This window comes from Leptidea sinapis, chromosome 44 (assembly GCF_905404315.1).
Source record: "Leptidea sinapis chromosome 44, ilLepSina1.1, whole genome shotgun sequence".
NCBI classification, from domain to species: domain Eukaryota; kingdom Metazoa; phylum Arthropoda; class Insecta; order Lepidoptera; family Pieridae; genus Leptidea; species Leptidea sinapis.
Genome location: NC_066308.1, coordinates 5,844,169 through 5,859,043, shown reverse-complemented (window position 1 = coordinate 5,859,043; position 14,875 = coordinate 5,844,169). Strand labels below are relative to the sequence as shown.

General features: G+C 33.6%; 1 protein-coding gene across 3 annotated transcripts in view; it reads left to right on the top strand.

The window, feature by feature from the left end:
* Window positions 1-324: 324 nt before the first annotated feature.
* LOC126977232 (inositol polyphosphate-5-phosphatase A) overlaps window positions 325-14,875 on the top strand; it is an 81,092-nt gene continuing 66,541 nt past the window's right edge. For all 3 annotated transcript variants that reach the window (XR_007732177.1, XM_050825961.1, XM_050825960.1), the window contains exon 1: window positions 325-633. Coding sequence is in view for 2 of the 3 variants with exons in the window: in XM_050825961.1 (XP_050681918.1) it covers window positions 553-633 (81 nt within the window). In the remaining variant the exon portion in view is untranslated. The remainder of the gene's footprint in view (window positions 634-14,875) is intronic.

Genomic DNA, 14,875 nt, shown 5'->3' with positions numbered 1-14,875 from the left:
TTGGTCAAATAAAGGTGTTCAGTACGTAGATTATTATTGAAGGTTGCGCTCCATTTCACGGTTATTATAATTAAAGTAACATTAATTTAATAAAGAATAGCAAACATTTCTTAGTTTACCATTTATAATTTATTGCTTATACAGTATTCTTATTATTCTTGAAATTATTGTAACACGGACAAAAACAGAAACTTTGACTACGCATCATAATGGTAAACGTTAAAATATTTTGCTGAGAACGGAACACATTTTCATACTTCTTGTTGTCAATTGTCATAATATTATGTCAATTGTCAAAGTTATAAGGGCGAATCAGCGAATCTTCAACAATCCTGAATCTGCGATAACGCGCAAAGTTATTTGTGTGTGTGTGTTGCGAGTGATCAGTGAATATTATTTTATATTGTAATTATTTGTTAGGGAAAATAATAGTGTAACCATAATAATGTTATCAGTGTTGCTCCACAAAATGTACACAGAAATTCCGCAAAGTGGCAGCAGCGACGCCTTTTAATTTAAGGCGTTTAATTCTTGATTTACCTGATTTTCGCTATGTTGAAGTTTAAAAAAATGGGTTCAGATAAAGTACCGCTTCTTCTGGTGACTGCTAATGTTGGATCTATTTTCGAAGACGTAAGTTTTTTATATTATAATTATATTTATTACATATCTATATTCACAATGGATCATTAATAATTTGTCTGATTGGAATGTGTAGTATGTACATTATCATTGCTTAGGGTCATTGAAAAACATGAGACTAAAAAAGTGGAATATAAAAATTCTTTAAAATTTATTCTTAAAAAATTCATTTGTCACTAAAAAGTTTACTCCCACCATAAAGCATCCTATTCTGATGAGGTAATTCCATTCATATTTAATCAACCATTTCATAACAATAAGGTTTTTTCTATTTCATCATATTTTATGCTTTAATTTAGGCCTGTGTCCGAAAACACCCATTTGCCAAATTTTATGTACTGTTCTCTAGTTCATGCTGGTTTCAGCAGTAGATGAAGAGAATTATAGGAAAGTTTCTCTATGTAATAATTTGAGTGCGCCCTATTCAGTTAGAACGTTCTGCTGACACCTTACAATGACAATAATATCAATACCTACTGTTTTGTTTATTTGAGTACATACATAGGCATGTAAGTGAATTTGCTAGAAACCATCATAACCATAATCTCAACCAGAAAAAATCAATCAATCAAATATGTCTACTACTCGGCTAAGTCAAGTTAGTAAATCTTTTGTGGGGTGATTTATATGCTTTTACAAGAAGATCCCAGAAAATGTTCAAAACAAAAGTATTACGAAATTCAAAAGAATTGTTAAAATCTTTGTGTGATTACTAGAACAAATAACATAAATGACATTCTTATGAAAGACATTACTATCACCGCTACCTTCTCCTGTCTACGGCATGGCAACAGAATTAAGGTATACTAGCATCATACATAAGAGAATATCTTCTTCACCTATGATTGCCTAGTACCAAAACACTGTATAATGCTTCCTATCTCATTTTCTCCCACATTGTTAAATCTTATGAATTTATGTGTCTGTCTCTTTTTAACCAACTTCAAAAAAGAGGAGGTTATCAATTTGATTAATATTTTTTTTTGTATGTATACCAATTACTGTGCAGGATAGATTCCATATTTTGGTCCCATAAAAATTTTACATAGTAAAATTTTTGCTAACCTTGATGATATAATTGTATTTTTTAGGAGTTTTCATTCAAGTTGATTATATATTATTATTAAATTACACGCAAACATAAAAAATAAAAATAAATCCTATGTTTAAAAAAATCCGACTTTAAAAACTGAAAAGTATCAAATAACTATAAATTTAATTTAATACACCTTTACCTTTAATATTAATAAAATACTATTATTTGTATGTGCTACATATTGATAGCTTTGAAGTCAGTGCCACATTTACTGTAATGCTTTTTAGTTTTATTTTACTTTAAATCAACTTTCAAATCAACAAGACAACCTATATAGCCGAGTGGTTAGCGATCCTCCCTACTAAGCTAGAGATCCCCGGTTTGAATCCTGATAGGTGCAAGCATTTATATGATGAAAATAGATGTTTGTTTCCGAGTCATGGATGTTTAAATGTATTTATGTATGTTTATATGAATATATTTATGTTTAAGTAAGTATATTGTATTAAATATATCATTGTCTTGTAACCCATAACACAGGCTATATATGCTTAACTTGGGGCAAGATAATTTGTGTAAAAAGTGTGTCAATATTATATTATAAATATTATTATAAAATCACAATGATGTTAAAGAAGTTTTCACTTCAATAAAGTTCATAATGTGTCATGAAAGTTTTAAATTTTATTATTATAATTATTACTTAATTTACTATTCATTAAGTGAAACTTATCTAATATATAAAAATCTCATGTCATGGTATTAAACTTTGATCTCCTCCGAAACTGCTTCACCGATGAAATTTTGAGTGCATATTGGGTAGGTCTGAGAATCGGAGGAAATCTATTTTTCATCCCCCTTAATGTTAAGGGTCCACACGATTTTTTTTTTAATTTTGTTTGATTATGAGTCAGCATTAAACAATACATACAACTTCAAATTTTCACCTATCTACGATCAACAGTTACTTTTGTATCGCGATTTTAATATCGGCAATACAACATTTACTGGGTTAGCTAGTATTTTTATAAGTTTGAATTGTATATCAGTGTAAGGAATTGGATGTTAAGGCGACACTAAATGCCGGCGACCTTGAGCGATATGAGTTCATGGCTCCTATGTAACAAAGCCAATATTTTCAAAATTCTTGCGTCGAAAATTTCACATTTTAACACGCGCAAACAGTTTAATTGCTTACAATCCTCATTATTGATTACTAATATTAATAAATGTACCAACACAAAAAAGTAAAAGCTATAAGAACAACTTTTATGAGATCAGTGTACTAAACAAATGCATCATGCTGAGAAAAAACTTCTTTAACTGCAAACATAACTGGTAGTTCATCTCTTCTTGGTATTCAGCTCTAGAGTGTTAAGTTTAACTAACAGCAAGCATTAGCAACCTACAACTAAGACTTAAGGGTATGTGTAACAGGATAAAGTAGTGTTCATAGCTCAAAATGCTATATTTTCACCACAAAACTTGTCTAAAAACATCTTGTTTGCGTGTTTTCTGCTTACTCTTCGCCTTTATATAATAACAAGATTCCTATATTGACCATTCCTATAAATAGTTAATAATAAAGTAAAGAAACTAAAACAAACCTAACTGTATTTAAGTGTTGGCATACATGCATAATTTAAATGTTAATGGTGCTGGTATTTCCTGCCCCTTGAATGAGTGTTTATTATTATATTCTGTTTGTGTATAATAACAATAAACACATGATTTTGCATGTTATATTAATTCCTTAGGTGTTACATTTAAGAATTTTTAAATATTGCTAGGTTCTCTTTTCCATATTCTTTATTCCTTTCTCCCCGCCACCCAGTATTTCACACACCTTCAGTACTATATACCTGCCAAAGCCACATCTGGCAAGGGGTTGTAACTATCAAAAGTGTCTGGCTAATGAGGAAACATCAAAAATCAGCTTTTATACTATGACATAAGCAAAATTATAATCACGTGGTTGCCAGGATGTAAAGTGTCTGGCAATGAATAACATGATTTTTAATTATATTCTGAAGGTAATACCGAAAAATCTTGCTTTATTATTTGATGTATTAAGATCGATATTTTACACACCTTAAGTACCCTTTACCTGCCAAAGCCACTGTTACCGAAACTTCATAATGGTCCATCGTTCTTACCTGTGTTGGGAGCATGCGCTGTCAAACTTTCAGCTTTTATAAAATAATATAGGTCTGGTGTTCACGGGCTCTTGCACTATAACACATAATTCCTAATTAATCTTACTTCAAAACAGATTAAAATTGCTTAAAAGGCCAAGTATGTCATTCCCATTTATATTCGAAAAAAGCGCGTATACTTTACTAAAAAGTCAGGTACCTACATACCTGTGATTTCTGTGGTGTTGTAAGAGAGTGTAGGAGCTGGTGATCACTTTACATTAGGTGACCCTTACGTTCATTTGTCCTTATCCACCTCTATAAAAAAATGTTGAGATTTTTCAGTTGTAGTAAAACGTTTTGTTTGTTGGAGATAATAATGATAACTTAAGCCTAAACAAAAAAATAGCAGGATGTAAGTACTACTAGCTGATGCCCGCGACTTCGTCCGCGTAGATAAAGGGTTTTAAAAATAATAAGCAAGTTTGGAATCGACGATTATCTCATGTCCTATTCCCAACATATTATATGAATCTTATTTCGAGGAAGATTGATATAACAAACTAAACCTACTATTGGTATAGTTATAGCTCGTCGACGTGTATTTTAGTTTTTCAAAAATCCCGCGGGAACCATGATTTTTTCCGAGATACCAAATTCTCTTGGTCTCTGTACCAAATTTCATCAAAATAGGTTTCTTACTTACATTCAAACTTATAATATTACTAGCCGTTCCCGCTTCGCTGGGCTAATTTTAAAAGGAAATAAATTAATTAAGGAACGTTGGAATTCGAGCAATCAGTGATTTAGGCGTGATTGAGCCTCAAACAACCATTTTCATTATATATATATCATACTAGCTGACCCGACAGACGTTGTTCTGTAGATAATAAAAAAAAATTGTTTTATAGGAATTTACCAATACGTTTTCAAAAAATCAAGAATTATTTCGTAAAATATGCTCCCTGTTGTTATAATGAAATTGTTTCACAGGGTAACTGTCAAACCATGCGTCACTAAATTCTCTCATAGAAAATATGTCCATATAAAACAAATATTGAAAATAGAAATAATTATGGGTCCCAAATCGAAATAAAAACTATCCTATCTCTCAAGTTGGACCAAACTGCACACCATGAAACAATCCCCATTAAAATCCGTTCATTAGTTTAGGAGTTCATCGCGGACAAACAACGTGTCACGTAATTTATATATATTGAGATATACAGATTAGTGGGGATTGTTTATAATAGGTATTAAATTAAATAGAAATGACCTTGTATGTATTGATAGCACTATGTAGGAAGCTCGGGGCTATGTGGGTAGATATTTATGTATAATTTTTATTCACATTTGTGTAAATCAATCACAACTAATTTATTTGTATTTAGACTTGAAGCCCACATTATATTTTGTGGTATCTGTTCTCCCTACCGCGATCTTACTACAGAGATCAATGAATGTAGCTAAGATGTATAAGAATATTTGTAGCCAACAACTCACTTGTATAGTGATAGTGAATTAACTTAGGGATAGTTCTATCTCTTCAGTGAAAGTTACGTCCCTAAGGTGGTTTTGTATCATGCATTACGAATAAGTCGCCACTGTGTTAAAAAACGTTTGTGTGGGAAAGGTTATTATAGCATAAACGATTTTCTTAATGACATCACGGACTGGGAATAAAGCGAACACCCTCAGGCTCTTTAATTATAAATGTTTATTGTACGATATCACATTGTAATCCATATTTAATATAATTTTTAATTTAATTTAATATAAAAAAAAAACACTGAGTTTCTTGCGCCCATTCTTCTCAGGTCTGAGGCAGTCTCTTTTGAATGGGTGGTAGTTTTTGACGTTCAATAAGTGATTTTAAATCCTATTTTGAATAAAAATATTTGAATTTGTGATGGGTACATGTATATATAATCTATACTATGTTAAAAAATACTACGATAATAGACACGATTTGAAGGTGATTGTAGAGACACCACTAAAAATAAAATAAAAAATCAAAACCCCTTAGATTAAATCTATACTAATATTATAAAGCTGCAGTGTTTGTTTGTTTGAACGCGCTAATCTCTGGTACTACTGGTCCGATTTGAATGATTCTTTCAGTGTTGGGTAGTCCATTTATCGAGGAACGCTATAGGCTATGTTTTTATTTTTCAAAATAAGGGATCCGTAATAAAATTGCTATTTAGTAACACAAGGTGTAAAATCGAATACCTATTTTTGCGTGCGCTGCAAAAACTATTGACAATAGAACAAAATGATGTACAGGCTATAATATAGGCAATATTTTATTACTTATAAAACTATCGCGTGAATTATACTTTATATGGCAAAACAACGTTTGCCGGGTCAGCTAGTGCTACAACAAAATGAACATCTCATATTAAATGTTTTCAAAAATCTTGAGAACCACTGACTTATATATTCTATCAGTAAGCTAAGGTCATCGCCCTGGCCTCGGTCCAATGGTATATAGCGAGCATCAGCCGCGCGGCGCGGCGGCTCAAACGAATAAGGCGGGCGATGTTTAATAATAATAATAAATTCTTTATTGCCATACAAATCATTACAAATATAAAATGAACGATTAGGAAACGCGATAAAACAAAAGGCAAAAGGAAAAGGCTCAGCTTCACCTGACATGGAATCATGGATTTATGTTTCCATGCAGCGCTGTTTTTCAGCCATCGCCTCCTCCCTAAGGTGTTGAGCGGGAGTGGATGTATTGTGGCCCCCCGATTACCCACTTAAGCTATCTTTTTTTTATAAAATGTAATATTAGAAAGAAAAACAGTGTTCTGATTACCTTTGCAAGTGTATGTAAGAGTGTGTGCGTGTGTATATATGTGTGTGTTTGCGTGTGAGTGTGAGCGTGAGCGTGTGTTTATGTCCGCACACAGAAAAAATCTTTTAGAGAAAGTTATTTCCAGTGGAAGTGGTTCAATTTCTCAGCAGCAAGTTGCTTTTTTAGTAGAGCAAAACGGTATTTTTTTAAAGGACTCGATACACTTTATTTATTAATATAAAACATACATGGTACATGAATGAAATGGGTATGTAAGCGAGGAAAAATTAAAATGGCCGCATGCAGAGGTGACCAAACTTTTATACTTTATTGGGCACGTTAATTAACTTTTTTTTTTATGTGCTTATTCCCTGAAACTGAATATTTATTTATTCTCACTACTTGATACCTATATACGCCTCAATCTATTATGCATGTGTAATTTTTTCTTCTCGTTTTCTCTAAGCTTATGCACCTCTCATACTTTAGTAGTTCAGAAATAAAATTTGAAAACAAAATTTTATGATCGATACGGGACACCCGCGAGGGCTCTTTTAACTGAGCCAACCGTTCGAGTGACGTATCGTCATAAAATCTTGTATGCTTTGTTCAACTCTCAGGTTGTGGCTTCACCTACCACCTAAGGTGAAAACTTGTATGAAAGTTCGTCATTATAGAAATAAACATATATTTGTTCTAGCGTTTTTAAAATTTCGAGTGTGGGGATGAAAAAGGGGGATGATAGTTCTATAGTTGGTACCTTTTAAAAATGTTCTAACCACAGCAGTTAGTTGTAAATTATTTGCAAAGTGAGTAAATTAAACAACAAAAATAGCTGTCAAAAATTGCACGCGCACAGAGTCGCGGGTAAAAGCTAGTACTCTAACGGCCGTTCCCAATATTTAGTCTATCTCCGGTTGTGGCCTACTTGAGATAAAAATCCTAACTATCGTTGACTTTTCTGCCCCACTAAACTTATCGACGGTATAGGTATAGAGGTATAGCTTACGAGCGATGCAAGTTTATATGGAAATTGCAATTCACGCGTCACAGTATAAGGCGATAAAAATAACTTATCCGGTATATTGGGACAGCTTCAGATTATTGACAGCTGATTACAGACAGTTGAAGGTAGTAATTTATCTCTATCTGTAGATAGTATATTGAGAACGGCCGTAATAATACTCATTTGGTCTAGTTAAGTAGTAGTCAAGTCTAATAAATTGTATAGGATTTATACAAATTATTTAAGTTTTCTTTAGTGTTAATTCCGCCAATATTTGTCTACAAAACAATTCGACACGCGTTTCGCCTCTACACGAGGCATCCTCAGGACGTGTTGTCTCGCCAAAATCTGGCACGAGACACACGTGTCGAATTGTTTTGAAGACACATATTGGCGGAATTAACACTAAAGAAAACTTAAATCATTTGTATAATTATGGATTTCCGCAAGTTAACGCCTAATTCAATAATTTTTTTTTGTATAGGATTTACGTAATTTTCCGTTTTTATACGAGTTCTCTAAAAATAAGTGTCAATTTTAAATATACACGGATATTATATTATTATGACGTAAGTAATTATTTATTAATACATTATATTATTATATTAAATTATATTTTTATTTAAAAGTACTTATTCCTGAATTTATCTGCTAGCCTTCTACTGCTACCTAAACATAATAATATTATGCAGAGACAAACATGATGCATCAAATATACGATAATTTTTATTTATTTACAGTTAAAAACCAGTGGGAGGCTCCTTTGCACAGGATGCCGGCTAGATATGGCCACAGCGGCGCCTATTTCTGCCGTGAAGCAGTAATGTGTAAGCATTACTGTGTTTCGGTGTGAAGGGCGCCGTGGCTAATGAAATTACTGGGCAAATGAGACTTAACATCTTATGTCTCAAGGTGACGAGCGCAGTTGTAGTGCCGCACAGAATTTTTGGGGTTTTTTCAAGAATCCTGAGCGGCACTGCATTGTAATGGGCAGGGCGCATCAATTGCCATCAACTGAACGTCCTGCTCGTCTCGTCCCTTAGTTTCATAAAAATAAATATTTATTACTTTTTATGAATTAGTTGATATTATTTAAGCACATCTTATATATTGGATGCAGCACCTTACAAACTAATTTGTTATGTATATCATAGCCATTGTAAAACACTCTATTTGATTGAAAAGAGTGGCCGTTGAGTTTCTTGTATGTTCTTCTCGCGAGATCAACTTTTTACGACCATATGGTAAATTCGGTAGTTTAAAAGAGATATTTGTAGTAACGATTCCAAAGCGCTTAGTTTAGACCTTATTGAATATAGTTTATTGACTTTGAAACTGTGGCATGGCTAGACAAAAGTAAGTCATTGTACGGCCGTTTTCAATAACCTCATCATCCAACCATCTTTAGATTAACTTACTAGAGGTAGACAAATCTATCCTTTTACGCTTACTTACATTTCAATAACCTATCGACAGATAGCATTGGACTATAACTAAATTGGAAATAACTATGGATAGACAAGATCTTGTCATTAAACGGCGATAGCAATATATCCGTAACTAGAGATACGTTATTGAAAACGGCCGTTAGTGATCGTACAAATATACAATACAAATACCAAAACGTTATCCTATAAATTTGTTGAAGGAAAAGATATGTTATCGATTTAAATTCATTCTCGGATCGCCAATTTAGGATTTCGATTGATTGTTAGGTCAAGGTAAGGATTATTTTTAGCTCAAATCGTCACCATCCGTAAGACAAGGGCGCCCTATCGATTAGTTTGCGAACATAACTATGAAGGGAATGCTTTACTTCAAGTTTGCGAATAACAAACGAACGTAAAATCCGATCGAGCATTTCATCACAGACCGCAAGTTTTGTTCTCATAAATGAAATTTCTGATAAATGGTATTCGTGATTGCGAATATTAATGCAAATTCAGCGCTTAAAAAATATTTTCCTTTGTCCGGACAAAAGGCGTCACCAAAATAGAATGTAGCGATAAAAGAAGTAGATATAAAATACTAGCCGTTCCCGCCCGCTTCGCTTGGCGAATTTAAAAAGGATGGAACGTTGGAATTCGAAAAAGAAGTAGCCATAAACCATCTAGGATAAATTTCGCGTCGTATGGTGGTAGTTTCATGTCGATACGATCAGTGGTTTAGACGTGAAAGAGCCTGAAACAAACGAAAGAAACGGCTTTACTGATTTTTACCAAATTTTATATGCATATTCAGTAGGTCTGAGAATCGGCTACTATCTATTTTTCATCCCCCTAAATTTTAATAGTAGTCCATCCCAATTTTATTTTGACAATTATTTTTTTATTTTATTATGATTCAGCATTGAAAAATACATACAAATTTAAATTTTCGCCCTTCTCCATCCAAACCGATATAGGGTTGCAAGATGGCAATCGAATACAATAATTGTCGTACGATATATTTGGTAGGTCTGAGAATCGGTTGCATCAAAATTTTAATAATTGTTTTTTTTTTTAATATGTTATATGGCAATACGACGTTTGCTGGGTCAGCTAGTATAAAGATAAAATAATATATTTACCAGATCAGCTCCGAACCCTTACAAACTTTAGGGATCTCGTTCTAGAAGCCAACTGTCACCACTATTCACCCGAAGTGGCGCCAAAACATCACCCGCAATGTCAGAATTCAATTGAATGAAGAATCTGGATTTATCGCAAATTCTCTTAATTGTCAAAGCCATCGTTGCAATATTTTTACAATATTGTTCTTTCTACAGCACGAGGAATAAATAATTTTAAGGATTTTAGGATTATAAGGATATTTGCTTTGTTAGGCCAAAGAATTTATAATTCTCGCGTGCATACATAAGTACACCACGGACTAGTAAAAAAATAAGGACTCCGTGTCACCTTACATAAAAGTGTAGCATCAAAACAAGCCGATTAACGTGTAAATACATAGCCCCAAGCACACACTTACACTACTACAGGCCGATAGGCGGCCATTAAGAGAATTGTCATCGTCTGTGACAGATCAGTTTGCGTCTCAATAAAATATTTTAAAAATGCCAATATTATGCTAATGCCAATTATATAAGTATTTGTGGCCATATATGATGATTTAAGAGAGAAAATATTGTTTAACTGGTATACCCCGTAACCGCACACACACTAGCATAACGGTGCTTCACTTGCTAATATCACGGCGCGGAGTCCATCTTTTTTTACTCGTCCGTGTTCTTTAGACGCGTTATGAAAAAATTATGAGAGTGAAATTTTAAGATGAGCGCGCATCACTGTAGCACATACGTATCAGGGTGAAGTTGGTTCCTAAAATTTTCTGTCGGTTGCGACATTCGTATTTTTTTTTGGTTTCTTCTTTTTTTATGACACTAAGGGACGAGACGAGCAGGACGTTCATCTGATGGTAATTAATATGCACTGCACATTACAATGCACTGCCGATCCGAAAATTCTGAGCGGCACTTCAATTGTGCTCGTCACCTTGAGACAAAAGATGTTATGTCTCATTTGTCCAGTAATTTCACTAGCTACGGCGCCCTTCTGACCGAACCACGGTAATGCTTACACCTTACTGCTTCACGTCAGAAAAAGACGCCGTTGTGGTACCCATAATCTAGCCGGCATCCTGTGCCAAGGAGCCTCCCACTGGTAAAATCTTCTTTCTTATTAGCATAGGCAAAGGGTTCAAGTCCGTACAGTCGTATTCGTTTTTTAATAATTCTACTAACGTAGAATACACGAGGAACAAATAATTTGTAGGATTTTTGCTTCGTTAGGCTAAAGACGTTATAATTCTTGCGTGCATCACGGACTAGTAAAAAAAGAAAGACTCCGCGCCGTGATATTAGCAAGTGAAGCACCTTTATGCTAGTGTGTGTGCGGTTACGGGGTATACTAGTTACACAATTTTTTCTCCCATAAATAATCATATATCCACAAAAACTTTTATATTATTGTTTTTACACTTTTACACAACGTACGATGGCATTTTAAAAATATTTTATTGCGACGCAAACTGATCTGTCACAGACGATGGCAAATCTCATAATGGCGGCCGATCGGCTTGTATTAGCGTAAGTGTATGCGTGGGGCTATGTATTTACACGTTTACCGGCTTGTCTTGGTGCCTCACCGTTATGTAAGGAGACACGGAGTCCTTATAATATTTTTCTCGTCCCTGGCGTGCATACATAAGTACACACAGACTTTTTTCTGTTGACAATGACAGGACAGCGTCTGTCGGGTCAGCTTGTAAATAATAATAATAAATAACGACATGAGATCGGACACAATATTAATGATCAATGAATGCGGTGACGTCATGAATCAGGTGTTTTGAACGCGGCTCGTAGGTAGTTAAATATCGTGGTTAATATTGACTGGCTTGTAATTGATACACGTTGTTTAGAGGTCGAGTGTTACGTCGGCCGTGGTCTTCTCCCGATCAACGATAATATTATGTACTTTTATGACAAGACACTACATAATATTATAATACAAAGTCCTCCGCCGCGTCTGTCTGTCTGTTCGCGATAAACTCATAAACTACTGCACCGATTTTCATGCTGTTTTCACCAATGGATAGCGTGGTTCTCGAGGAAGTTTTTAGTATATAATTTGTTAAATTTTTGTTAACATATTTTGTATATATTTACGATATTTGATGGAGAGGTCAGAGAAAATAAGCCGTCTTTGAAAACTCTGTCTAAATAAATCCTTTGAGATATAAAGGAATAAATAAAAGGCATTTATTTTCTCAAAATTGATTCCTTTAGAATTCTTTTTGATGTAATTTCTAATATACTAGACACTTCTACCGTTTAAACAAATGGCGCTCTGAGAGAGAAGAGGCTATAACAAAATAATGTATGGTATAGAATTGTGTATTTCATTGTCGTTTTCAGTTCCCCTAAAACGAGATTTGGAAATGTCTTGAAACGTCTGGTTAACTAAAATAATAATAAAAATGTTACTTTTACGAAAAAATCTAATGTAAAAAGAAAGTAAATTACACGCGTTTTAATCAATTTAAAAGTGTTTTATTTTAATGTGTAACACTCGCGTTAATGAAAGAAAATACTATTTTATATCTATTTCTTAATATATATAAATCTCGTGTCACAATGTTTGTCCTCAATGGACTCCTAAACTAATGAACGGATTTCAATGGGGATTACTTCATGGAGTGCAGTTTAGGCCAACTTAAGAGATAGGATAGTTTTTATTTCGATTTGGGACCCATAATTATTTTTATTTCCAATATTTGTTTTGTTTGGACATATTTTCTGTGAGAGTATTTTTGACGCGGGGTTTGACAGTTCTGCTGTGAAACAATTTCATTATAACAACAAGGAGCATATTATTATGTTACAATGAAAAATTATTGACAAATTCATCAAAAACGGTATTTTATTTATTATGTACAGAACAACGTCTGTCTGGTCAGCTAGTAGGTCTATAGAAAATTCCGCGACAGACATATGCCAGTCTATCTCGGATAACATGTATCAATTTTAATAATTTAATTAATTGGCAATTATAACGCGGTTATGTAAAAGCTGTTTACACAAACAAGATGTTAATACTTACCATTTTATTGCTACATCATTTAATATATAAAATTCTCGTGTCATGGTGTTAAACATTGAACTCCTCCGATTCTCATGAAATTTTGAGTGCATATTGGGTAGGTCTGAGAATCGGACAACATCTATTTTTCATCCCCCTAAATAGTAAGGGTGGTCCGCACGATTTTTTTTTAATTTTTTTACATTTTTTTTAAATTTGATTGATTATGAGTCGGCATTAAAAAATACATACAACTTCAAATTTTCACAGTCCCATTTACACGATCAACAGTTACTTTTGTATCGCGATTTTAATATCGGCAATACAACGTTTGCTGGGTCAGCTAGTATTAATATATATATATAAATTACGAGACACGTTGTTTCTTCGCGATGGACTCCTAAACTAATGAACGGATTTTATGGGGATTATATCATGGAAAAAAAAATTAAGTATTTATATTATACAGAACAAAATCTGTCGGGTCATCTAGTAATATTATAAAATACGTTTTTGTTTCATTTTAAACTCATTAACTATGATTAAATATTGCCGATGGCTTTAGACTACATCATGATCCCGAATGCTATTCGATAGATGTATTCTGTGAACCGCATTAATGGGTATCTATGGATAGGTCTTCAAAAATAATATTCAGGTTTCTAATATCATATGTTTAACTGAATAGATTGCGCGAGAGACACCGGCTGGCAACGCTCCTGTGATTCCTCTGGTGTTGCAAGAGAGTGTGGGCGGCGGTAATCACTTAACAACAGGTGACCCGAACGCTCGTTTGTCCTCCTATTCCATAAAAAAAAGGACACTTCCAAAGTGGTAAAATGTGTCCCCCCACCCCGTAATTCTAAAATAAGAGAATGATAGAACTAAAAAAATGTATGATGTACATTATTACCATGCAAACTTTCACCGAAAATTAGTTTGAACGAGATCTAGTAAGTAGTTTTTTCAAAACGTCATAAATCGTACCTATTATCAATAACTTTGAAAAAAATACAGTATTATTACACGGACGAGTAAAAAAATAAGGACTCCGTGTGGTGACACGGTTGGTGTCTCACTGTTATGTAACACCTTAACAAGCAAGCACCAAACAAGCCGGTAAACGTGTAAATACATAGCCCCACGCATACACTTACACTGATACAAGCATATCGGCCGCTATTATGAGATTTGCCATCATCTGTGACAGATCAGTTTGCGTCGCAATAAAATATTTTAAAAAATTTTAGATTTAAAAATATCACATGTATTTCTTATAGTAATGTTGTGCCTACCTATAATTTAAGTACATTTAAACTATTTTATTATATTTGTTTAATTCTTAGTGCATACGTTAATAAATTGTATTTAGTTGGTAAGCCTTTATGAATAAATAAATAAATAAATGCCGTCGTGCGTTGTGAGAAAGTGTAAAAAAAATGATATAAAAGTATTTGTGGCCATATATAATTATTTTAAGGAGAATAAATTGTGTAACTGGTATACCCCGTAACCGCACACACACTAGCATAAAGGTGCCTCACTTGCTAATATCACGCCGCGGAGTCCTTCTTTTTTTTACTAGTCCGTGTATTATTAAAACATCGATCAAAGTTACACAAGAACTACAAGAACTTTTATATTCTGTTACTTTCTGGTAGGGAACCCTTC